Source organism: Phalangium opilio, unplaced genomic scaffold (genome assembly GCF_054372755.1).
Source record: "Phalangium opilio isolate 3A_F unplaced genomic scaffold, DU_Popi_V2 ptg000329l_1, whole genome shotgun sequence".
Classification (NCBI taxonomy): Eukaryota; Metazoa; Arthropoda; class Arachnida; order Opiliones; family Phalangiidae; genus Phalangium; species Phalangium opilio.
This window is the reverse complement of record NW_028324226.1, coordinates 401,068-426,600: the sequence shown is the minus strand read 5'-3', so window position 1 is coordinate 426,600 and position 25,533 is coordinate 401,068. Positions and strand designations below refer to the sequence as shown.

The 25,533-nt window shown below is 36.3% G+C and overlaps 3 protein-coding genes and 2 long non-coding RNA genes across 12 annotated transcripts in view; 3 read left to right on the top strand and 2 right to left on the bottom strand.

The window, feature by feature from the left end:
• Positions 1-5,320, top strand: part of LOC149610149 (parathyroid hormone/parathyroid hormone-related peptide receptor-like) — a 28,562-nt gene extending 23,242 nt beyond the window's left edge. For 2 of the 7 annotated variants that reach the window (XM_089859612.1, XM_089859611.1), the window contains 8 exons: positions 147-354; positions 1,084-1,240; positions 1,364-1,424; positions 1,605-1,674; positions 2,365-2,607; positions 2,751-2,792; positions 2,877-3,069; positions 3,570-4,336. In XM_089859612.1, the coding sequence (XP_089715738.1) occupies positions 147-354; positions 1,084-1,240; positions 1,364-1,424; positions 1,605-1,674; positions 2,365-2,607; positions 2,751-2,792; positions 2,877-3,069; positions 3,570-3,733 (1,138 nt within the window). In that variant the 3' untranslated portion in view covers positions 3,734-4,336. Of the gene's footprint in view, positions 1-146; positions 355-1,083; positions 1,241-1,363; positions 1,425-1,604; positions 1,675-2,364; positions 2,608-2,750; positions 2,793-2,876; positions 3,070-3,569; positions 4,337-4,878; positions 5,016-5,141 lie in introns of those variants that run through there. The other 5 variants (XR_016376805.1, XR_016376804.1, XR_016376806.1 and 2 more) reach the window with 5 other exon arrangements.
• On the bottom strand, positions 4,071-5,316 carry LOC149610150 (uncharacterized). Its single transcript, XM_089859618.1, has 4 exons — positions 5,155-5,316; positions 4,871-5,077; positions 4,707-4,802; positions 4,071-4,642 (listed from the first exon to the last, which is right to left on the bottom strand). Exons 1-4 carry the CDS (start codon positions 5,314-5,316, stop codon positions 4,430-4,432), a joined length of 678 nt encoding a protein of 225 aa, XP_089715744.1. The 3' UTR covers positions 4,071-4,429.
• A 139-nt stretch (positions 5,321-5,459) lies between the features above and the next one.
• On the top strand, positions 5,460-9,669 carry mRNA-cap (RNA guanylyltransferase and 5'-phosphatase mRNA capping enzyme). Of its 2 annotated transcripts, none has more exons than XM_089859608.1 (16): positions 5,460-5,599; positions 5,711-5,873; positions 6,116-6,217; positions 6,285-6,394; positions 6,455-6,558; positions 6,629-6,793; positions 6,871-6,901; positions 6,976-7,084; positions 7,187-7,290; positions 7,355-7,458; positions 7,515-7,752; positions 7,822-8,058; positions 8,152-8,223; positions 8,819-8,919; positions 9,011-9,201; positions 9,287-9,669. In XM_089859608.1, the coding sequence occupies exons 3-16, from the start codon at positions 6,142-6,144 to the stop codon at positions 9,457-9,459; spliced, it is 1,815 nt and encodes a 604-aa protein (XP_089715734.1). In that variant the 5' UTR covers positions 5,460-5,599; positions 5,711-5,873; positions 6,116-6,141; the 3' UTR covers positions 9,460-9,669. The 2 variants fall into 2 exon arrangements, with proteins under 2 accessions (XP_089715734.1, XP_089715735.1); XM_089859609.1 differs by having other exon boundaries at positions 6,104-6,217.
• LOC149610147 (uncharacterized) lies at positions 9,670-12,111 on the bottom strand. Its single transcript, XR_016376807.1, has 2 exons — positions 10,946-12,111; positions 9,670-10,321 (listed from the first exon to the last, which is right to left on the bottom strand). It is a non-coding gene; the product is annotated as an uncharacterized LOC149610147 (long non-coding RNA).
• Positions 12,112-19,825: 7,714 nt separating this feature from the next.
• LOC149610146 (uncharacterized) lies at positions 19,826-24,187 on the top strand. The gene is made up of 2 exons (XR_016376809.1): positions 19,826-21,673; positions 21,793-24,187. It is a non-coding gene; the product is annotated as an uncharacterized LOC149610146 (long non-coding RNA).
• The last annotated feature ends 1,346 nt before the right edge of the window (positions 24,188-25,533 follow it).

Genomic DNA, 25,533 nt, shown 5'->3' with positions numbered 1-25,533 from the left:
AAATGGTCAGGAATATTGGCAAAATTTGGTCAGGGATAACCTGGAAGTGTCAGGGGTCTTCCGTCCGAACCCTGAAACACAGTGTTGTTGTCTGAGCCTCTTTAACTACAAATAAAACAAATCTTTCGCGTTCTTGGTTTTGGCAGGCGTTTGCGATGTCCCAGGAATAAATTGCACTTGCAGTTGTTCCTCTCTTTTATCGTTCGGGGTTTCATGTTCCTTTTGAAGGACGCTTTGTACGGATACAACGAAAGTAACGGAGATCACTCGGACACCAATGAACCATCTTCGGAATCCCTGTCATTAATCAACGATCCCGCTGGTGGACTTCAAGTTGACAACGCCTGGGATAATGTAAATAAAACCAACATACGTTTTACAATACTTGTCTATTCTGTTGGGTTTTAAATCTTTTGTTTTAAAATCGATGTTGCCAAATCTTTGACGTATACGCGGCCCTAATCTCCCCAGAAAAATCCCAAAACTTAGGGTGACCGTTAGACTTAAAATCCTTTTGGGGAAACTTTTAATGTCAACATCAGAAGGAAACTTGTCGTTTAGCTTCCAAATCGCTTCCGGTAAAGAAGCCATAGTATTTTAGCGCCTTGGAAAACCGCGACGAAAGTTTTAAGTAACATAGACATCGGTTGTATTTTGGGGACGTTTCCAAAGTCACTTTGTTAAACCATAAGTTCATAAGATATGTTCCTCCATAAGTTTGTCACTGGTTACTGAGAGCTTGTCATGAAGTGACGTAGGTCATAGATTTTCGTAAAGTGACGCCTAGTTTTGGCGATGTCAAAGGCTTAGTACAGACTAAATTGCAAAACTAACCGAGTGTAGTCAATTCTCGCTTGTCGTTCTCGAACTAGCTCTCAGTAAGTCTCTAGCATTACGAAGTATAGGTAGTGTCATACTTATGGAACATATAAACTCGTGGTTAAACTAGGTGAAAGTGTTCAATTGCTATTTATGACAAAGACTTCTGTTATTGTTAATGATATTGCTAAGCCATTTTATTATTATTATTATTTTATTATTTTATTATTAATATGGGTTTTCGTATACCATCCATTATTTCAGAGCATTCAATGTAAAATCTTCACTAGTTTTTGGCAGTATTCCTTAATGGCCAATTATAGCTTGATCTTGATGGAGGGTCTGTATTTGCACAACCTTATATTCTTATCCATGTTTACCGACGCCAGCGGAATCGCCCGATACGTCATAGCGGGGTGGGGTAAGTTTGAACAAAAGCCTTCTAGGAATGCTAATCCTTTATTTTCCTTGGTTTGTGTCATTATTTTTGATCATATCCGAAAATACCTTTTTAATGATATCCATTGTTCTCTATCTTTAATAGGGATCCCATTGTTGTTCATTCTACCATGGGTCATCGTTAGAGCTTTATTAGATAATAATCTGTAAGATAATATTTCTCATATATCCAAACGGGGACCGTCCATAAATTACGTCACACACTCTTAACGGCGAGAGAGGGGTTGAGATCACAGTGTGTTGGGGGGGGGGGATTTAACAAATGTGACTTAGTTTTTGGGGGAGGGATGACAGATTGATAAGATGTTCTTTAATTCCGTAAATAGGTGTTGGACCACCAACGAAATTACCGCGTACTTTTGGATTATTAGAGGACCAATTACTCTCTCCATAGTTGTAAGTATTAACCATAAGTTCACAAGATATGTTTCATAAGTATGTCACTATCTATACTTCATAATGCTAGAGACTTACTGAGAGCTAGTTCCATAAAAGACGCGAGAATTGACTACACTCGGTTAGTTTTGCAGTCCATCATCCTATTTGGTTTGTACTAAGCCTAAGACAGCGCCTCACCAGGTCACTGCATGACAAGCTCACAGTAACCAGTGGCAATCTTATGGAACATATCTCATTAACTTATGGTATTATCAAGCTTCGTACGGCTTACTTGTCGTTTAAGAATGTTACTTTTGTTCGCGTCTCTGCTTTGTTGCAACTCTCATTTATTTGCGGGACGAAAATTACGGTTATATTTTTACACAAGGACGCGTCGTTATTTCTAAAGGAGGCTTTTTACGTGGGTTTAAAATACCTACAAAGTTTTAAACATTTGAAACTTCAGCAAAAAGGTATTCAACCCTTTTTAAGACTTAAGCGTTTTAGCGGGCGGCAAGCATCAATCTCCGGTGGAATTTTACGATTTTTTTAGATACCACGAGAGGCTTAAAAGCGTTTACGCTTGAATTTACCATAAAAATGGCCCATGAAAACGCTGAAGAATGCATTTTATAAGATATTAAAATTTCGGAGTGGAAAAATATGGATCTTTTTTAAGTTTTTGTCTTGGTTTTATTTTTTTTAAAGGTAAATTTCGCGCTGTTTCTCAACATAACGCGAGTACTTTTCTCGAAGTTATTCGCGGCTCAAGCTCCTCAAGCGCGTCATTATCGTTACCGAAAATGGTTCAAATCCACCTTGGTCCTTGTCCCGTTATTTGGAGTACATTACGCCCTTCTTTTGGCCATGGCATTAGCGGCGGACATTGGGGTCGGCGAAATGACCGAAGTAGTTTGGCTTTACGCTGACGTTTTCTTCTCATCTTTTCAAGTAAGACAATCCATAGTTCTTAAGCTATAATTAACGGTTACCTAAGAGATAAGCCAACTTTTTACTCTATGGGATCTTAAGAGGATTATTTCTTCCGAGGACTCAAAGTTTATGTCCTTCCCAATATTTTATATTTCTTTTAGGGATCTGTGGTTGCGTTTTTATATTGTTTCCTGAATGGGGAGGTAAGTAACCCCTGTTAAAATTGCCGCCAACAACCCGTTCCGCTTTGACGTACGTCATATTGTTCTGGTAAAAATTAAATTAAGGTTCGAAGCGAGTTGAAAAAGATGTTCCCGAATTGTCCTCGTAAAAAGGAATTCGGAGATCCTCGTGGTGGTGAGCGGGATCGATCATTTCATAGTAATTCCATTTGTACTCAATCCTTGACGCTGTTGAGTCGCGCAGGACGTTGTTCAATACAGTCTTTGCAGTCATCCTCGCAAATGATACCCAATGCTGGTATTTATTGCCCTTAATTACTTCTCGTAATTAACGCTGACTGACGTTACAAAGATCCCATTGCAACCAGTGAGCACGTATGAGAAGTAGAGTCAAAGATGGAAGGGGGATGGTAACTATCACGGCACAGCCCGATATCACTCTCACGCACACCTACCTCGTCGCACAGCCGAGGAGCCAGATTGAGAAACTAATCAGATTTTTTTCCCCTCTCTCTTGCGCCGATTACACATGTGCGAAACTCACATACCGAACCACAGTGCGGTAATGGTTTTGAAGGGGGGGGGCTTACGTAGAATTTGGTCTCTCAGAGTGTCCTCATACGTGCTCACTCACTGTTGCAACATCACTCGAGTTACGAAAGTATAAGTAGACGACATTAAAGGGGCTCGTTGAAACGCCATTAATATCTTTTAACCATATCGTCCGTTTTCATTACTAACTGCTCTTTATCTCTGAAACCTTTCCTTCATTCTTTGCTGAACTTTTCTCTCTGGCAGTCGTTTCAAACTTTCAATCTCAGAGTCAAAAATCGCCCGGGGAAAGAGATCGGGAAATGATGACTATTATGCCCAATTTTAATCCGGGCTCCCATCAAAGGGCATTAAATCTAAATGAGCCTTCTAATATCACTAAAGCAAACGCCGCTGAAACCAAATATTAGAAAATTAATATTTATTTTTCATTAGTTTCTACCTTAGAAGTTAGAAATAATGAAAAATAATGTAGACCAAGGCTTACTGAGTTTTGAATTTCCGACTGTTATTTCCAAATGAGAGTTTGTGCCAAAATATGTAAATTTTTATTAAAAAATGTGATATTCTTGAAATTTCTTCTTTCTTCCTATCTCTCCTAATAATATTACTAACATCTATTCGCCCTTTGACCTTTCCTTAAGCCTAGTGTAATATTTCAAATTTCCCGGGGCCTCGTGGCCTTGGTTTCCCAAATAACAGCGCCGTCTCTTGTGCTGTGTAACTATTAATTTAAGAAAAGTAATCTCATTCTTTCATCATTAATTTTATTCGCAAAGTTTCACCTTAAATTATTATTACAAATGAAAAAACGTTTCATTAATCTTTAGCTTAAAATATTATATTTAAAGACTAGTTACGAGCTGCTTTAGGCTGCGGCATTCATTCCAAATACATTTACACTAATTATAACTAATTGCCCCAAACTTATTTATATTTAAATATAGTAAATACAAAATTTTTCTCTAGATTTAACGTTTTAGAAGAAAATAAAACACGTTTATTCAAATGTGAATTAATATTACGTAAACTTTGTTTTAAAGTTTCGATGTCCAGTTTATTTATTATAATTTTTCACCCTTTCAATTGAAAAGAGCCTTTCCCCATCAGCTCAGTTTCATGGCGATTGGCGTATTGTCTGGTTTTTCGATGCGTTGAGTTTCTTTCTCTAATTTTCTGCGTTGATGTTCCGCTAATCTTTTTTCCCTTTCTTCCTGTTTCTGCGCTTTCAAAATTTGATCACTATCCCATAAATCTTCATTGGCCGCCACATCTTCCCACGTTTCTACATTATCTTCTATGACTCCTAATTCCGAACCCTATGAACAAAGATTTAATTAAATAACATTATTAGTAATTAAAAAGTTACTAATAAAAACTAACACTCTGTAATAAAGAGGCTTTAAGATCAACGGCCAGTCTTGAACTACTTAAATCTGTCATTCTTTGGTCATCTGTTGTAGTTTTCTTTATTACATACTGAAATATTTAAACATAAACATTATTTTATTTAAAAATCAGTCCTAATTAATTTTTCCTTTAATTACTTTTTTAGTTTTTGTTATTGCTGGTGTCAATTCTTTGAATAAATCATCGTAGAGGTCTTCCTTTACTTCCTCGGAAAGGGAATTTCTGTCAGACCTTTGAGAAGAAGCGTTACGGTTAACGCAGGTATTCTTTTGATCAATTAGGATGGATAAAGGAGCTTCATTTTCATTCCATGAATCCCAATTTTGCAATTCAGGAACTGAATTCTGTTGTCAAAAAGAGAATTTTAGCGATTCTTTTCTTCTTCTTCTTTTTTTTGGGGGGGGGGAGGGGTATTTCCTACAGAATTTAATGAGGAATGTTTTATATCATTGGATGATATTGGAAGGCCAACATCCGAAGCTCTGCGACGTCTACGAAAGCAACAAAACGCTCTACGAATAATCCCCAAAATATTTAACATCAAATGTCCAAAGCGAAGTGTAAGGGCTTTAATTATTTCCATTTCATGTGAACTGTGAGTGTGAGGTAGGAGTTACTTTTAAAGTGTTTGTTTTTTAATATATTTATAAGCCTACTTACCCACAGAAACTATTTAATAAACTTAATGTTAATTAATTAAAAGTTATTTTTTTAGTATTTAGATTACGGAATGTTGGCTTTCCAGCATGGGTCCAGTCGTTAAGCCTAAAATTGACAGCTCTGAATTTTATAGAAAACGAGTCTTCATGAGTTTAGATTGTTTATATCGAAAACCCGATACGGAAATTAACTTAGGGATGATTTGAGTTAGTTTTATTTCTTAGTTTAAGATGTATTTTAATTGTAATTATACTTAAAAACGTTTTTGAACCCGGTATCAAGTTCAACTCGTCTACAAACTACGACCACTATTTTAGGTGGACTCCGATATTCCATTGAAGTGAACCGAACTGACCTACTGTAAGTGTCAAAGTTGGCACTTACCAATTTTTACCTCAAAGGTCTTCCGCGGACCGCGTATTATTTTCAGGCCAATTAATGAATTTAAGTAGCCGAATTAATTAGGATTTGGATAATAACGTAAGTATGAATGTATTTTGTAACACTATATTGAGCTTGCTTTGATTTTTATCAAGTTTAGGCTTGAGGTGTTTAGTTTTTGTTCATGGTTTAAGTTAAGCCTTGGTCTAAATAATTATGTCTACTCTTGGAATTAGTCTTTCTATTCTTATTACTGTTGTATAACCTGAACTAAAACTATTTTATTATGTTAAAAACCAACATACACGAATAACTTCAACATAATATAGTGTTATTTTCAGTATTCTAAGCTGTGTTATAGCTTAAAATGGGTGATTTTAAGAATGGAAACTCCATTCCTCCTCGCTGGCTTAATTGCCCTAGAAAAGGTCAACTTATAGCTGGTGGGTATAGAAGTGGTGTGTTAATATATAAAATTTTACATCTTATTTAACCCGTAACATCTTCAAGATGTATTTATGCCCTTCAAAACTCCTCTGAGTACATCTTTCAATGATGAAGTTCCTGAAGCTAATAGATTCACCCCCAATTTATTCATTGCATCATTAAAAAACCAAAATGTATGGTCTTTATATAATATAATACTAAGTACTATATTGACTAGTTAATTACTAATTAAGGTCAAGATGGGACTTTGGATTGATTTAACTAACACTAGCCGGTTCTATGATAAAAAAGATGTGGAAAAAATGGGAATTAAATACGTTAAACTTCAATGTAGAGGGTAGGCCATTTAAATATTTAAGTTAAATTAATCACACTAGACATTGAATTTGTTGTTAAATTCTATTCAGTCACGGTGAATGCCCTTCTCAAGAACAAACAGAAACTTTCATACGTTTATGCCACAACTTTGTATCTTCTCATCCTTTGGAGATCATTGGAGTTCATTGCACTCATGGTTTTAATAGAACTGGCTTCTTAATTGTGGCCTACTTAGTTGAAATTCTTAATTGGGGGTTAGTTTAAAAGTTTTTAATCATTTTAAAACTCTTTAATGTCCAAAATTAACAATATTACTTAATGTTTGAAACAGAGTTGACGCGGCTGTGGAATGTTTTGCCAGGGTTAGTTTTATTTATTAAATTTAATTTAATTATTTTTTGGGCATAAAATAACTAGCTTTATAATTAAAAACCAGTTTCGTCCACCTGGTATCTACAAAAAAGATTATTTACAACAATTATTTCAACGTTTTGGAGATCCCTCTGATACTCCCCCTCCACCTGAGCTTCCTGATTGGTGCAACGGTTAGTTGTTAAACTTTCCAATACCCCTTTGCCTCCTTTTTATCCTTCCTAGGTCGTTATTTAAACTCTTATTCTCGTAAAATTGAAAATTGACGAGAATAGAGTTTGACGATTCTGTTGATGATGATGGAGAAGCTATTAGAAGAGATAATGGTCCATCTGAGCAAAGAAATAATAAAAAACGAAGGAAGGAATTTGTTAAGAAGGTAATTGTTTAAAAAATAGACTATAATTAGACCAAAATTTATAATATAATTGTCCTTTAAACAGAATCCAACATTTATGGAGGGTGTTCCCGGTGTAGTTCCAATCTTAACTCAACCTAAGCTCGGCATGGTACAAAGTAAATGTCAAGAATTGTGCCATTGGAACAGGTAAATTAATTTTAATTAATTATAAATATAGCCTCAATTAATTAATAATTGAATAGCACTGGCTTCCCTGGAAGTCAACCTGTATCAATGGACATTACAAATTTGAGTTTTTTGGCTCAAAAACCATATAAAGTCAGTTGGAAAGCTGACGGAACTCGTTACATGATGCTAATAGATGGAGAAAATCAAATATTCTTCATTGATCGAGATAACGCTGTCTATCAAGTCTCAAATTTGAGATTTCCTCATAGAAAAAATCCTGAACAACATTTAACTAATACACTTGTTGATGGTGTAAGTAGTTAAATTTAAATTTAATTAATAGGGTTAAGGTATTAATTATATTAATTATATTCATTATAGGAAATGATAATTGATAAAGTGGAGGGAAGGGATGTCCCGCGTTATCTTGTCTATGACATAATTAAGTTTGAAGGACAGGAAGTTGGAGGGACTGATTTTGATAGACGTTTACTTTGCATTGGAAAAGAAATTATCAAACCACGACACGAAGCCATGCAATCTGGTCTCATTGATAAAATGAAGGAACCATTTAGTGTTAGAAGAAAGGATTTTTGGGACGCTCATTATGCCTCCACTGTAAGTTTATTTTCAAAATTAGGATAATTAATTAATAAAGTTAATTGATCAATTAATTTAAAAGAGAAACAAACCCCCTTTTCAATTTACTAGTTATTGTCTCCGGAATTTACTAATAACCTTCCACATGAAGTTGATGGATTGATTTTTCAACCTGTTCCTGATGTAAGTATCATTAACTTTAATTAAGATTAAACCCTAATCAAAAACGGATTTATGGGATAAGAACGTTGGATCGTACCTTTAGCCTCTAGTACCATCCTCGCATACTTTTATTGAGAAACTTAGTCTGCTTATATTTTGACTCCACCCACAAATTCGATCTCTAGATCAGGCTGGGAAATAGCACACTTCCTCTGGTCCAAAACCAGTTTATTAATTGCTTGGACTAGTTTTTTAATTAAAGAAATGGGGGTTACTGGTCCTCGGGACCAGTTTATTAATTGCAAATCCATTGGAGAACAAAGGCTGGGACCAGTCAGGAGACCAGTTTATTATTTAGGACACTAGGGGGTCACTGGTCCAAAGGACTAGTTTAAAAAATATCCTTATTTCCCAGACTGCTCTAGATTAGTAGCTATATACAGAATTTGTGGGTGGAGTCAAAATATAAGCAGACGAATTTTCTCAATAAAGTATGCGAGGATGGGGAGTGAATTCCTTCCGCTAACTCCACTAACTCCAACAACATTCTTATCCCATAAATCCGTTTTTGCCCTAATCATCATTTTTAATTAAAATTAAACTCATTACTCATTAGCCATATCAATGTGGTCAATCTCCTTACGTTTTGAAATGGAAACCGCCTAGTTTGAATTCTATTGACTTTAAGTTGGTTTTAACTGTCGAACAGCGACCAGGGTAATTAAAATTAAATTAACCCTCAATTTAGTTTAAATTTAGTTTAAATTTTAGTATTATATTAATTAAAATTAAAATACAATATTCTTAGGATGTTGAGAGAGACAAAAGGTTTATTATATGTTGGATCTTTAAACACGCCATTTGCTGAAATGAGAATAACTAAAGAACTGAAACAATACGATAAAAAAATTGTTGAATGCACGTTAGAGAATGGAAGATGGAAATTCATGAGAGAAAGAACGGATAAATCCTTCCCTAATAGCTACAAAACTGCAATGGGTAATTAATACTAATTATAAAAGCACTTTTATAAACAAAAAAAAATAATTGAATTTAAATTACTTCCAATTATTTTAACGCGCAGCCGTTTGCGAAAGTATACAAAACCCAGTAACTCAAGAGAAATTATTGTATACTATACAAAGATTTGGTGGCGGTGGCGGTGGCGTTAGTCATCAAAAAAGGCCTTCTCACCCTTCTGGTAATGGTAATGAATTTCGGGAACCTCCACCCCCTAATAAGAGATTACATACGTAACCCACATTTTTTTAAAAGAGAGTTTTCCCTCTTTGTTGTAAATATCTCATGGATTGTAAATAAGTAGTATAAGTTGCTGTTGTCGTCGGGTTTTCTTCGTCTTTGTTGTTTTTAAATGACAGTCCCGCCATCCCTCCCTCCCTCTCCTGATAAATTTTAATTACCTTATAATTATATCTTTATGCAACTGCAAAATTAATACAAAGAAAAGCAAGAAAAAAAAATTGTGGTTTATTTCTCTCTTAAATAACCCCCAATATGGCTACCAAATATCGTCTGCTTGTTTATAGAAGGTAATTTACATTTTCACATTCGAAATTAATTACCAGACGATAGAAACTAGTCTTAGTGCTGTTTTTCATTCAAATTTAGGTTTAACGAACAAAATTAGGCTTAAAATATTGCTTTCCGTGATACATTTTGTTCTGATTTTCATATTAGGCTTAACAAAACACATTCAAATAACATCTGCTTAGGTTTCAAAAATTTTGAACATTTTCCAGTTTAAAATTAGTTACTAGGCGATAAAAAAGAGTCATAGCACTGTTTGTCATTCATATTTAGGTTTAACGAACAAAATTAGGCTTAAAATTGCTTTCCATGACGCAGCATACCGAAGCAATTTCAAATATGGCGCGCGTTTAAAATCGCCATAGATGGCGATAGCATCGGAGTTTGGCCTTCAATGTAGATGTAAAGGTAATTACGTAACGAGTGACGTAATATTTTCCCTTACTCTTATCCTAAGCCTAAATTACAATGTACGCAATGCTTAACGCGCGACTTAATGATGCCGTAGCTAAATCTTTAAAAATTCTTTCGAAAGCTAGTATTGGGATGGACTTTAAAATTTTCTCAGACCCTAGAAGAAAGAAAGAAAAAAAAAATATATATATCGCTTGGCGAAGAAAATTACAGAGATCAAAACGCGATTTACGAAAGCGGGGAAAGAATAACTCCGATGTTAGTTGACACCGAAGATAATTTAAAAATAATACATCTCCCGCCTTTGGTAACGCTGTAAAGTTAAATCGAAAATTTAAATTGCACGAGTTCCACGAACTAGCAATGACACAATCAGGGGTCTAGAGAGCTTATACTTGTAGGGAGTGACGTCACTTAACGAAAAGGATATATAGAAATTTTTTATTTTATAAAAATTTCAAGGCGTCGCGTCCGTGCAAACCCGTACATGGTAAGAATTCAAGGTAGTGGACACTTTACTACCTTTGATGCGAAGTTTAATAAATTGTTTACAATGCTACAGGAACCATTTTGGGGGTCTATCCGCGTGTCTCGTTGGTTAAGCTTACTTAAATTCTGAATGCTACCGAGTGTATCAGGCGCCATTTTGGGGGGCAACTTGTTTACATTCGTTATTTAAATTGCGTTTTTAAGGGTTAGTGTCCGACCTTTTTATGAAGAAACCGCTTAAATCTTTATTACCCAATGAGGGGGAAAGAATTCAAATTTTTTGTATTTTTACCTGACTGGCCTCTGGGCATTTTCTTTTTCTTTCATCTCCATTTTTTTTTTTTCATTTGAATCATTTCAAATCATAAAAAAGGTTTCTACGGTTAGTCCTTTTTTATTTAATGTTTGTTTCCAATAGAAAATATGGTTTTAAACGTAATTTTCTCTTTTTAAAAGTATTTTATAAGTGAAAATTTGAATTTAGGCTTAGCTACATTTTAAGGTATAACAGTTTTAAGAAAAGGTTTAAAATATTTAAGGTTTTACGAAACCGGTTTGGTTAAATTTAATATCAGAAAACACGCAATATGATTTGAATATTTCGTATAATATATAATTAACATAAATATAGACAGTTTTTAAACTCTAATTCATAGCTTATCAAGGAAAATCACGACACGAAAACGCTAATTAAATTAAATTAATTAGTGCAAAATTCCTCGGGTAAATTAACCATAGCCAACCCGGCGTTTCCCTCCTTCTCAAGTTGCACGTGGCACCGTCCGTAAGCCCGCCAAAAAAAATATTAAGAAAGCGCGGGAAAAAGTTCTCGCGCCTGCAAAAGCGCGCGCCGGACACTCGCGGTATTTGAAGGTTTTGTCCGTTGCTGTTTATGTCTGTCCTATAATTGATCTATAACTGGTTTCTTTCACACCAATACGCGACTACTTGTTTCGAGGGTTAAGGAGCCATTTCCGGCGAAATAATTAACTTTTCAAGAAAGATTTCCTCTCTTTTAAATATTTTAAGATTAAAACTTTTGGAAAACAAAAACACAGCAGAGTCTAGATTATCTCTACAGCTCTAATTTAGGTCGGAAAACCCCAGATTAAAGTTAACAGACGACACGTCGTCTTATGGATCCATAATAACTTTTTGCCATTTCATCAGGTAAATTTCCCCGTAACCAAAATTAGGTAGTAGTTGTTTCTTCAAAGGGTACTTAATAAATTATAGGTACTTGGAGCACGTGACTAATTACATCCGGTGTGTGCGATTAAATGCAAGGAGGAAAAAAAGGAGAGGGTTGGTGCAAAAAAAATATAATTTACGCTTTAGGCAAAATTTCGTCCTGTTCTACGTATCATGATTCTCTTATCGGTTTGGTTTGGTTTCGTCTAGCTAGACTAGTCAAAATGGATTGTGGGATTTTGGAGATGATGCTTCTTGCTTGCTTTAGTCGTGGACCTGTTACTAAGAAAGAAAGTGAGACTAGAATATGAGTAACAGGTCGACGACTTTTACCAAAAAGCAACAGGTAGATAAAAAAAAAAGTACCGTCAAAGTATCCAAGGTAAAGAAATTATGGAAAATTCTTAATTTCTACTTGTGTGAGATAGTTTTTTTTGGAGACGTCGGGCTTCGATGCATCATTGACAGTAACGAAATTAAAGGGAAGATGACTATTAGGACTAACTATTTTTTGTTTATTGTTCAGTCGTGACTCGTGGTGCTCGGGGGGGGGGGGGAATTGCTTGTGGACAAATAAATTATTTGAAATCCCTAGTGAATATTGTAGGAAAGGTTTATTTTTTTCTTAATCTCCTCATTTTTAATCCAGCTTCCTTTAATTATACATAGTTTTCAGGCTAGGAGGATTGATACCATTTACACCAGGAAGCCAGGCTATGTAGGAGGACCAAGTACAGTACCAAGTAGCCTCGCCTCCTGTTGTAAATGGTATCAATCCTCCTAGTCTTGTTACAATTAAAGGGTTTCCCCGGCTATTTTCTTCCTTGAGTTCCAAAAAACGGAGAACGGTGGTCTTCCCTTTACTGTATTTATTATGAGTCTAATTTCTGGTTTTTAACGTTCTTAGAAATATATAGACCATTTCGGAAATTACATACAGAGAAAACAATATACAGGGGCGAGGCCACCATTAGGGTATTCTCCCTCTCTCCAAAAAGCACCGCTAGAGGCAGTTCAAGTTGGCTAGCCTTCCGCGTGTAGTGAACTCGGTATCGAACTGGCGTTGCTTCTAGGCGCGAAGAAAAGTACCCCAATGGCGACCTTACCCCTGTGTGTTGGTTTCTCTGTATGTAATTTCAGAAATGGTCTATAGGGAAGTTAAGAAAGGTTTCGACTAAAAATATCCAGATATTTAGTCAAGAATTAAGTCTAGGTTAATTTGCATAAAAACCTTAAGTCAGGCTTGCCTCCCTTAACCCGGATGCTAGCTGAACTCGAGATTGCGCCCTTTTTTTTGAAAAGAGAGAGGGAAAAACTATGGAGTCTTATGTGTATCTTAAGAAGCACCTCTCACATTATTAACATTTCAGATATTAATTTCTCTACCGAAATTCCTTGAAGTTTACCGTCTTAAAAAAAGTAACATTTTAAGACACTTTTATTCTCGTAACTAAAAGGGGTTCGTACTCTTTCAGTGGCTTGGAGAACTATCCCTTTGATAACAAAAAAACCGGGTTTTAAAGAACTTTTATAATTCCCAGGGAATTTTTGATGATATGTAAAAATCAAAGGGGGGAGGGGGATGGAAAAGTAATTACGTCACACCAGACTAGAAACAATAGCAACGTCATCATCTGTTTTCTCTTTATACTAATGGCACCTTGTAGTTTTCGGCTATATTAAGGTGAAGGTAAAAATAACGCTGACTGTCAATTCTATTCCGAATTTGTTTAAAATATACCAGACGGGTTGTTCAACTTCAAACGAGACAACCTTGAACTTGGTTGGGGAAATATTAGGCCTTGCAGCGCTCTGCAGGTTAGGCTTAGCAAATTACCGCCATTTTTTTATTTTAGATTACATTAGGCTTAAGTATAATTCTCGCGCGCCATTTTATAAAGTATAACACGTGATCCTTAATTTTCTCGTGGTTAGTTTTGACCATAGATATCATATTTAAGGGTATATATTTTACATATATCTATGGTCTTGACCTTGCCCTTTAGGCTTAGCTTAGTAAGGTCTTTCTATTCTCATTTTTTTAAAATATAACACATGATCCTTCACTTTCTCGTGGTTAGTTTTGACCATTAGATATCACATTTAAGGGTATATATTTTCTTATATCTATGGTCTTGACCTTGCCCTTTAGGCTTAGCTTCCTAAGATCTTCGTATGACCATGGACGTTTTGACAGTGGGAGGAGGGAAGAAATCACTTTGGTTTTGAAAGTTTCTTTTCAGAGCAGGGTTGTTTTCGGGGTATTTTTTCTTTCTTTCTTTAGGAAGTTGTATAGTAGTTTCCCTCCCTCTGTGGAAGTTAGGGTCAGGTTAGGCCCCCACCTAGGAAACTGTCTTTCATGATCTCATTTTTTCCGCGAAAGTGGAAAGTTTCGGAATTTTCAGCAATAAAAGGCGGGAAAAGGGAAAGATAAAATTTGGCGGGAGCTGGCACGTGCGTTCAAAGGCATCCATCCATTTTTCTACCATACCTTGAATATATATAATTTTTTTTCACGGTTAATTAAAATAATGCATTTACATTAATTTATAAATCTAATTAATCAGGCAGGAAAAAGGTCTTTGATCTTTTATTCATTGTGTAGGTGTAAGTTGTTGCGTAATTTATTTCAACAAGTGTCTGTTCCGAGATTGTAGTTAAGCCTTTTCCAGTTTTAGGCTTTGGAACGCGTTAAAAATAGACAAAAATTCGAATTCGTGGTCATGCTTCGAAGACCACCACACCACCTGACTGAAATAGTATTGAAAAAAGAAAGAAAAACTGATTCCAGAGTCAAAAGCATTCAACCAATGACTGACCTCCTACAACCACCCCACATTTTTTATGAATTTATTTCATAAACCTAATGCAACATAGTACAAATACGACCAACTATAAACACTTTAGATCGTTATTCATGTGGGAATGAAATTAATTATTGTCTATATGAAAAAACGCTCCAAAAATATATCCTACCATTTTTATTCTGGTTTGTTACAATTATTAGTGGATTCAACTTAGCGTAGCCATAAACGGATTTTGGCCCAAATTCCATTAGAAAAAAAAAATGGTTCAGAAACCATTGATGATGAGTTGTTTCGTGTCACAATGACGTTAATTCGCGTCACTTTTGTTGCCTCAAGTTAGAATTAAGCTCAGCAATGTTTGTTTTATGTTAATTGTTGAAGACGTGTACGACTGGCTTTAAATATGAAGAAAATCTTTTATTTAAAGCTAGAAGAAAATTTGAAAAACATTTAAAATTTAATTATTTTCAACTTCAAGTGTTTTAGCAAATGTTTCTGAAATTTCAGGATTGGCGTATTAACACTTAATATTATAATCGTATAGAAAAGAAATTAGTCTTTTCTTCTCAAGTGAAGTGGAGTTATTTTAACTTGTTGTTAGAATTTTAGAGAAAGTATTTTTGAGGAGTCCATTTTGGCTTTAATTATGAAAATCGTTTATTTAAAGCCAGAAGAAAATTTGAAAAACATTATTTAAATTTAATTATTTTCAAGTATTTCAGCAACTGTTTCTTAAAATTCAGGAGGAAATTATTGGCGTATTAACACGTAATATTAAAATCGTATAGAAAAGAAAGTAGTCTTTTCTTTCTTCTCAAGTGAAGTGGAGTTATTTTAACTTGTTGTTAGAATTTTAGAGAAAGTATTTTTGAGGAGTCCATTTTGGCTTTAATTATGAAAATCGTTTATTTAAAGCCAGAAGAAAAATTGAAAAACATTATTTAAATTTAATTATTTTCAAGTATTTCAGCAACTGTTTCTTAAAATTCAGGAGGAAATTATTGGCGTATTAACACGTAATATTAAAATCGTATAGAAAAGAAAGTAGTCTTTTCTTTCTTCTCAAGTGAAGTGGAGTTACTTGTTGTTAGAATGTTAGAGAAAGTATTTTTTGAGGAGTCCATTTTGGACGCTATTTTAGAACCAATCTAAGAATTCCATACGAAAAGGTACTAGCTTATACCGGCATTTCGCTATTAAACTTCAAGCAAATTCGGGGTGGATCCCTTAATGGCCACCAGAGAGTACAAGCAATGTATTTGACCCACAATATCACCGCCTTCCACCCCACACCCTCTACCTCACCTGTGAACGTTTTCCACTAAAACCTGTTTTTCTCAAGAGAGAGAGCCTAGTGTAATTCTCAGGTAAAGATGATGGGTATTTTCGACTTTTAGTCTCTACCACGGGCAAAGCTATAATCCTTTGTTATTTCAAAACGACCGTTCAAGTTGAATAGTACTATCAATTCCCCATGAAATTTTAGTCTGGAAAATGTTTAGCGTACCTTTTGCTTAAAGCCTAAGGGACGCGCTGCGGGATTTTTTTTTCTTCTTCTAGTAATTTAAAGAGATACTGAAATGCTTAAAATAATTTTATTTCTAAATTCTATGCGTAGTTTTCAGACTAGGAGGATTTATACCATTTACGAAAGGAGACCGGACTCCCTGGTGAAGTCAAGAGCCAGGTCTCCTTGTGTAAATTTTAAGAATCATCCTAGTCTGAAAATTGTATCGAAAAGCCTATGGTGGTTACACTTAATCATGGTTGCAACACAGTACCTGGCAATCATGGTAAAGTCAAGGACTTTGAAAATATCAGGGAATTTTAAAGTTGTTAGAATCCACATATTAGTTGGGTAATTTTCTTATTGGCTATTTGGCTTATTTATATGCAAATAAAAGGAGAAATTAAAATTGGTCCGGGAATTGAGGTTTAATGGCAACCATGTAAAGTATTTTAAAGTTTTTTTTTTAGTTTTAAAAGTATTGATACGTGTCCGTCTGTCAGTGACGACACTGTGTCACTAACTCTTTAAGATTAAATCGAGACATTATTTATAAAATATAAATATGTCGAAATGGCGATAAAGAAAACCCCCAGAAATTAGTCACAAATTAAAGCGAGCTTCGAATAGAAATAGGAACACTTACTAAATATATAGAATATTCCAGAACGTTTAACCATGACCTTTAGAATCCCTAAATATTTTAACAGTGTGTGTAAATTGTTTTTATGCATACATAAAAATGTTTTTCTGATCAAAATCATGAAGTATTTCAAACCTCGCTATCAACTTTTATTGACTAAATTCGAGAGGTTATTCACATGTATCAAATACCCCGCCTACCAACAATACGAACAAAAATTTAAAAACATATTCCATATTTTTTCCTTATTTTAGTGGTTAGCCCCTTATTGACTAAATTCGAGGGGTTATTCACTTAGGTGTCAAATACCCCGCCAACCAACAGTACGAACAAATATTTTTTCCTTATTTTAGTGGTTAGCCCCTCATTATTTGTAGTTTCAAGTTACTGGGACTGACTGTGTTCCATCCTTTTAGATCCATTTAGTGGTTAACCCCACGAGCTTTATTACCTAAGATAGAGTGGGGAGGAGTGGTTAGTGCCTTGTTTTTCCCCCCGAGAAATTTAATTATTTCAACCAATAATTTTATTTGTTTTAGAAACAATTTATTTATTTAATTTCGCCAATAATGATGATACGATACTGTTTTCTCGTGACCTTTGAACTCATCCTTAAATATTAGATTATAAACTTCAGGAAAATAGATATAAAACGTTTCGTTCTATCAGTTTCTTTTTAGTTAAAAACGATATTTTCAAATTGTAACTAGTGCCTAAATTTTTGTAAAAATAATTATTTTCTCGACGTATTTTCACGCGACAAAGTTTCGTTGGTTTTCTTATTTCTTGTCACTGAAAGTAAGTAAATTCTTTCACTCTTTGTTCAAATACCTAAAGTCCTTTTACTAAACGAAATTAAGCCAGAAAACCCAGGGTGTCTTGTCAAAGTTTCCAAAAATTTCGATTTTTGTTTGCCCCCAATGCGAGATGCCGCGGAACAATATGGTGCTACTTTAATGGGTACTGTACCGAAGGGACGCTTTGTACTAAGAAAACCTTGGTACCAGAAATCCGAGAGGTTCTAAACTCTTTAGTTGCTATATTCTGGACCCCTTATCAAGGTGGCCCATGTGGGTATGAAAATCTTAATCAATGGAGATCTGGTTAATGTAGGACCAATTTAATTTTGGGTACCTTTATCAAAGCGTTTGCAATTAGTGTTAAAATTACCAAAGGTCTTATTTCTGTCCAAAACTCTGTCTAATTTTAAAACCAAGTCCGCGTTGATTTGGTGCCCAATTAGTTAGTATTACCAAGAAGTGATATCTAGTTTATTAGATTTTAATAAACTAGATATCACTTCTTGGTATTATTCTGTATAGGACAATTATTGCTATGATACCTTAGTACGATATAGGACATTAGAAACTATTAAGAAATTTGGACCCAAAGAGTAACGAACCCCTTGACAATAATGCTCTCTCTCTCATTTTCATGGCCAAGGTCAGAAAATTCAGATGCTATTTCGAGGTTTTCTGTTGAAATTTTGTAAATGGGAAATAAAAAAGAAAAAAAAACCCGGGTGGGGTTAAAACTCCGGGGGTTTTAGGGTTAGCATTTTAGCAATAGCTGGCCTTCTTAAAAATAGGGGTTAAAAGGTCAGAAGGGGTGGAGATTTGAATGGATGGAGGCAGATTGTCGATGGCTATTCAAAGAATGTTTCTAAAAATAGAATTCCTTGGAGGGTTGGGCAGAAAATATTTTTGGCGGGAAACGAGGCAGAGACCTTGAAAGCAGATAGTAAATGCACTATGGAAGGCAGGGAGTTAGCGAGACCAGGGTAGGGATTCCAATTTCCACTACGTATGGACCAATCATCAATTGCTTTCAGTTGGTAACAGCGAAGTTGGTCCCATAGCCGAATTTCTTCGAGGGTTAAAGGTGGTTTCTAACGTGACCCCTACCGTGTATGGTTTCATATAGAATTAGGCTTAACATTAATTGAACTTTCAGGGTGATTTTAACCCTAATAAAAGCCAGATTCAAGGGATACTAGCAACATATGCCGTTCCCCTTACAAACAAATGTTGACTTTTTTTTAAAAAAAATTAAAAATAAAAATTGAGGAGGTCCCAAGCGCCCAAAATAAGCAAATACGGTTTAAAATGATACGTTTGAACCACGTAAAGTTACGTAGCGCTGCTTTTAACAATAGATTTTACGTTTAATTTCAACTCGGGCTTTCAATTACCTTACGGACGCTACTATAACTATGGGCCCTACCCCTTTGGGCCCCTATAAAGCCCCCCTTTTCGGTCCTTCCGCCATATTGGATGCGAGAGAAGACGACGCCATATTGAATTTATTTTATTTTATTTTAATTGATGGGCGCTTGTGATTTCAATCAATATTTAATGTATTATTTAAATTTAATTGAGATTGTGAAAGTGGCATTTTAAAGTGACTTTGAAACCCCGGTTGGTTTTCTTTTAGTTTTCGTGATTAATATTCGAAGGTGAGTTCATTTATTATTTATAATGATTGAGTGGCTTGGTTTGTTCTAATAAAACTACAGAAATTTAGAGAAATCTAAATAAGCCACTTAAGGACAATGAATCTTTATTGCGCGCCTTTGTTTGTGAATTTCGGAGTTAAAACGAAGGCACTTGAAAGCTCGAGATAGACCTTATCTCTATACTATTTGAGCGGGTTAGAGTTTTTAAACGGAAACCGTGGAAAAACTGAACAAGTCCAAGAGTATATGTAATGAAATTGAAATTAATAGGCCAACCAAGCCACTCAAAGCCATAGCTCCTCTCTCTATACTCTCTGAGCATGTTGGTGGTTGTTAAACGTTAACCACTGTGAAACGGAACCACCTTTCAAATCGGAATTAATTATTCAATCAAGCCACTCAAAGGCTGGGAGACCACCTCATATACTTTCCAAAAAACCAAACCATAAAATCTGAGAGGTGGGTGGTATTCTTGGAAATTCCCGACCATATTACCCTTATACTCTCTGAGAACGTTGGTGATTTTTAAATGAAAATAAAAGAAAACAACGAAAACCGAACCAGTTAGATTAAATTTAAATTAATGGACCAGCTAAGCCACTCAACGGCTATATCGCGGGAAGACCATATTACCTTTATACTCTTTGAGCATGTTGGTGATTTTTCAAAAGGTTATATTCACATTTGAATTAATAGACCAACCAAGCCCCTCAAAGGCTGGAAGACCATACTACCTTCATACTCTCTGAGCATCTTGTTGGTTTTCAACGGTAATGGCGGCAAAAGCCACGTGAGGTTATATTCAAATGGGAAATACCATTCCAACCAACTCACTCAAAGGATATATCGCTAGAAAACCATACATACTTCCTTCATACTCTCTGAGCATATTGGTGGTTTTTCAACGGTAATGGCGGCAAAAACAAGCCACGTTGAGGTTATATTCAAAATTGAATTAATAGACCATGGAACTAACTAACGCTAGCGTTAGTTAGTTCCATGAATAGACCAACCAAGCCCCTCAAAGGCTATACTATATCGCGGGAAGACCATATTACCTTCATACTCTTTGGGTTGGTTTTTCCACATTAATGGCGGGAAAAAACAAGCAACATGGAGGTTATATTCAAATGGGAAATACTATTCCATCCAACCCACTCAAAGGCTATATCGCGGGAAGACCCTACATACTACCTTCATACTCTTTGAGCATATTGGTGGGTTTTCAACGGTAATGGCGGCAAAAACAAGCCACGTTAAGGTTATATGCAAATGGAAACTAATAGACCAACCAAGCCCCTCAAAGGCTGTACTATATCAGTTATCACGGGAAGACCATATTACCTTTATACTCTTTGAGCGTATTGGTAAAACTAAAACACATTCCCAAACATGGGGATTCCATTGTCTTAAAGAGTGACCATTACTTCCGTTGGTAACAAAACGACCAGAGTGTTTGCTTTAGGCCTAATTTTGAAAGTTTCTCATGACTTCCTTATCTGTATTTTTAAGTGGGCTTAGCAAACTATAAACTTTACACAAATATTGGCTATATTTCCTAAAATAAATTTCATAAAAATTTCGACATCTGTTTAAAGAAAATGACAAACAAAAATATTATCTGATATTTGAGGCCCCCGTGAAAAGTTTATTGTACGTATTTTAAAAGGGGCAAAATATCAAAAACCCATAATGAGTCGATCAATTGTTAGAACTAGGAGTTGAACTTTGAACTGTAAGATTATTTTTTCTTCAAAAGAGCAAACACTTCTATATACTGTAGGAAACGAGTTAAGCTTCTAGTTGTCACGGTACTAGGGGGTTTGGTTGTTTGCCTTTATCGAAAATCACAAAATTCCCCAAAAATTGCTTTTTGTCAAGTAAGAGAGCGAGCGAGCGAGCTAGCCTTTTGTCCCAGCCAAAGAAGTGTCCCTGGAGAGTTTGGTGGAAAAATTCTGAGTACCCAGAATTAACCCGTTCTTGTTAGCCCACCCCTGATTTTTTGGGGGTCTTCATTTGGGGCTTGCAGGTGTCGAAGGTCACTCTATACAGGGTCTAGGTCAGCCTAGACAATGTAGGTCGATCTTGGAGAGTCCTACCTGTTCTGGAAGAGATGACGCTATTAGTTTAACGTGTGGACATGTGACCATCTTAACTACGGGCGTTTCTCCGCTGCTCTATATATAAGGGACCCTCTTCAATAGGGACATTAAATATTAGTTTAACTACGAAGAACTTCACTCTGTCCCGTGACTTATCGGAAAGGTTTGCCGGACTCCCTTACGTTGGACTTAAACTTAACTTTTTCGTAAGCCGGCTCGGGACTTAGAAAATTTCTTCGTAGTCGGAGGATATAGTTTGGGACTTGTAATTTTTTTCGATATTTGGTACGGTAATTCTTTTCGGTAGTTGGTACGGTAATTCATCACCAAATGGCTTTTTAGTTTAGCTAAACTAATCTTGGATTAAGACTTGTTCGTAGACCATTTTCACTGGTATACGGATTAAAAAGCATTTGGTTATAAATTGCCTTTAGTTAAGCGGTATTTATCGCGCGATTTCGGCGGGTTTTAAATTCGGTTCACTTTAGTTTAATCGTGAAATAAGAACAATATAAAAACAAATTGAACTGAGGAATCGTCCCCGCGTTTAAGATAACTGCGAAGGACAACAATTTCGCCGAAAAATGAGTGAGTACCAATATATTTTTTTTTTTTTTTTGGTTTAGCGTTATTCTAGGCGGAAGAATTGTTTGTATAAGGCTATCTTGAAGCAGACAAAAACTAAGTTATGAAAATATCGAAAATGCATTAGATTCAGGCGGGAAATTTGTCCCATTTCAGAGTGTTTTTCCCGCGTTAATTCGAAAATTGGCCGGCTTATCTTCGATTGGCTTAGGGAGTAGCATGGCGCCGATATATTGGGGCGGAAAAAGGTTTAGCTAATATAAAAAGTAGTTATCGTAATTAAAATTTAGAATGTCATTCTTATAAGACATTTGTTCCAAATTCATCACTGGGCAGTGAAAAAATCATAAGGCTATCTTTTAATTTAGGGGGTGGGGATAGAAGATGGTAGGCCTAGGTTTTCTTTATTCTTAAAAAACAGCGTTTTTAGCATCTCGGTGGTGTTCGGACCACAGGGCCTACGCTAAGCTTTTTTTTTTACGCGCCAAGTTTTCCAACCCGAGGCTACAACCGGTTTTCTAGTGGGGGTAAATCTTGAAGCGGCCGATAGGGAGGGTGAGAAAAAGGACCACGATGCTAGCTAGAAGATGCCCAAAAAATTCGCCGCCGTAGTCTCGCTTCGAAGTCCCTCCGTACGCGGTTACGCGCTCTTTTCCGCGGGATTTTTTTAGCCGGGAAACATTAACGTAGACAGTGAACTTCAACTCCTAGAAAGAGAGAACGCGGGTGGGTGGCCTTAGCCTAGTGGGAGAATTTTCTTCCTTCAAAACACCGGCTACGTGTCTCTTAGATATTTCATTGCCAAGGCTTAGCGAAAAGGTCCCGTATAGGAATATCGATTTTGGCGCGCGATGTTAATGTGAGACGAAAGTATTTTTTGGCGGGAAAAGTAATTAAGGATAGCCGTGATCACATCTAGTAGAAAAAAGACGCCGTGCGCGGGAAAATCCGTCTTTTTTGGAGGACTGCGTAGTATTTTTTCCCCCAAAACCTTCGGCTAGCATTCCTTTAGTATGGAGGGGTGGTAGTTTTCGGAAAATAAAGGGGAGATTTTTAGGCTTAGCGAAAAAAGGGGGAACCGCGGGCGGAGGAGCTAGAGGGATGGGTCCTTCCCCCTAGAAGTTCTCGTACCCTCGGGGTCCGACATACCACGGCGCGGCAGCTTATTGGGCCTTACGTTCCCACGTACGGGCGTAATTGAGTGACGGTCCTTTTTTTCTCCCGCCGTTTTCATTTCTTCTCTCTCCGAACTCCGTAGAAGTTAGGACTAGTCACCAGCTCGTACGCTCGCGATCTCTCCCTCGTCCCGCCAAAAGTTAAGCTGGTGCCGAAAACTTTTTTCGGGAATCGGGTACTTCGCGCGCGCGCCGAACGCGTCTCGGCCGCCATTTTTGTTTCCCGTCCCGTCAACGGTTTCAGGAACCCTAAGCCTAGTTCTTAAATTAATCGCGAACCCCAAGGTAATATTCGCGCCAGAATTAGTTAACATTTTATCTAGTTAACCCAAAGTTTTATCAGTTAATTTAGGCTTAGCTTATCTTAGCGTTTTACCGATTGTGTAAAGGAATTCCCCAAAGTTTCCCTGGCTACCACCGCCCTTTATCTATTGTCGACGGACCGCAATCTACCTGTTGATTCAACTTATCGAACCGAAACCTTTGGCTGGCTTTTTCGAGGATTATATATGACTGATGATAGTGCAATTTCGAATTTTTATGACCGTTTTTGTCTGTTAATAGTGGGTGATTGTGTTTCTAGTCCATGTGGGTTATCTAGTCATGACTAGATCCACACTCATCCATTTTTTCAGGCCTTGCTCAACGAAACGTCGACGTATCGCAATTTATTTTAAATTCGTTTTATTGTATCATTTTTGTTTGGTGGTTAACATTTTTTATTAATAAAAATGGAAGCTTAATCCTACTAATTATCGCTGCGAGCATTGTCGTTTTGTCCCGTCCAGAAATTTAAGAAATTTCTTCATAGCGTGCCTTTACACAACGCCTAGGCATTTTTTTAATCGTTAAGGAAAAATGGTTGCTGAAAGAAATTACATCTGAACTCCTCCCACTTTAGTTGTTAGCCAATGAGATCTAAACTAGAATTTTTTTTCAAATTTTGAATCTGTTAGGTAATAGCGGACATCTATCTGAAGTTTGAAATACACAAATTTTAGGCTTATCTTTTTATACCAAATTTCAAGAGATTAAATTGCAAGATACTACGATAAATGTGTTATTATTAGGTGATTGATTCCCGGTCTTGTAATTTTATAAAACACCACCGGGCGTCAAGCATCCAGTAAAACACAAGAACTAACGCCATCTAGCGCTTTCATTTGTGGCGCCAACATTCAAATTGCTTAATCGTGCATGATACATTGTTTTAGGCTTGAACCTTTCGTTCAGTTAGTGATAAGGCTTACGTATATTTTGGTTTGTGTTCATAATAAAACTTGTCACCCTAAAGTTACGTCCCCTTTTCCTATTTCGTTCCATATTGGTGGCATTTCGTAATTGTTTGTTTGTGCCTTACTGGCCCAGTGTCTTGTATGAGGGCATTAGCTTTCCTGTGATATATAATTATTATTAACCTAGCCTAATTATGATTGGTGTCCGTTGTGAGGCGAATAGGTTTCCAGTTACGTGGCTATTAAAGCTTTATAAACGTACCGGTTTCCTATTTCGTCCCATATTGGCGGCATTTCGCTACTAAGCCTATTTATGCCGTACTATTTAATAGTTTAGACCGGTGTCTCTGTCTGTCTGTCCATATGAGGCCAATAGGTTTCCTGTGACGTGCATTTTATTCTCGTACCGGTACCCTATCGGTCCCATGTTGACAATAACAATACAACATGAATGTTGGCCTTAATGGTAATGCATAAATCGCCACAGTTTGCGTGGGTAAGAGGGTTTCGGTTTTGTGTGTAAAATTCAGCACCGGGAAACTTTTGTCCATACAAACGTGGCCCACCCAGCCGAAGTTGTAATTTGCATACCTAAGTTTCAACAACTGCATCGGAACGCACCGAACAAACCCATGAGCATAATTATTAGACCGATGTAACCTCGGTAGTGCTCCCTATAAAAGTTCACCACCGGGTTACAAACGGTCTGTTAATTATCGCCCAAATACTGCAAAGAGGAAGAGTAGCAGCAACTGCAAGGCCTAATCATCCAGCCGATGATTCCCTGGTTAGTGAACTTGAACTCACCGGGTTTCATCGGTTGGTTGATGTGCGTCTAATATCATCCTTAATGAAGAACACTGAAGACAGCGAAGTAATTAGGTCGATGTAGCCTCGGTTGACTTTGAATTAATAAAATCACCGGGTTATATCGTCCCGTTTTTTTCGCAATAAATCATCAAAAACAAAATATGGATGGAAGAAACAAACAAACACATTGAACAACAGAAGGAAGTTTTTCCAAACGTGGAACCAAAGCATAGCATTCAAACATCTAGAACCAAACGAAACTGGTAGGTCCATTAAATCTCGGTTGATTATTTTTATGAAAATCACCGGGTTTAATGGATTCATAAACTTTCGCATTGTATCAACAATTTCAAGTTCCCGCCATTCATTT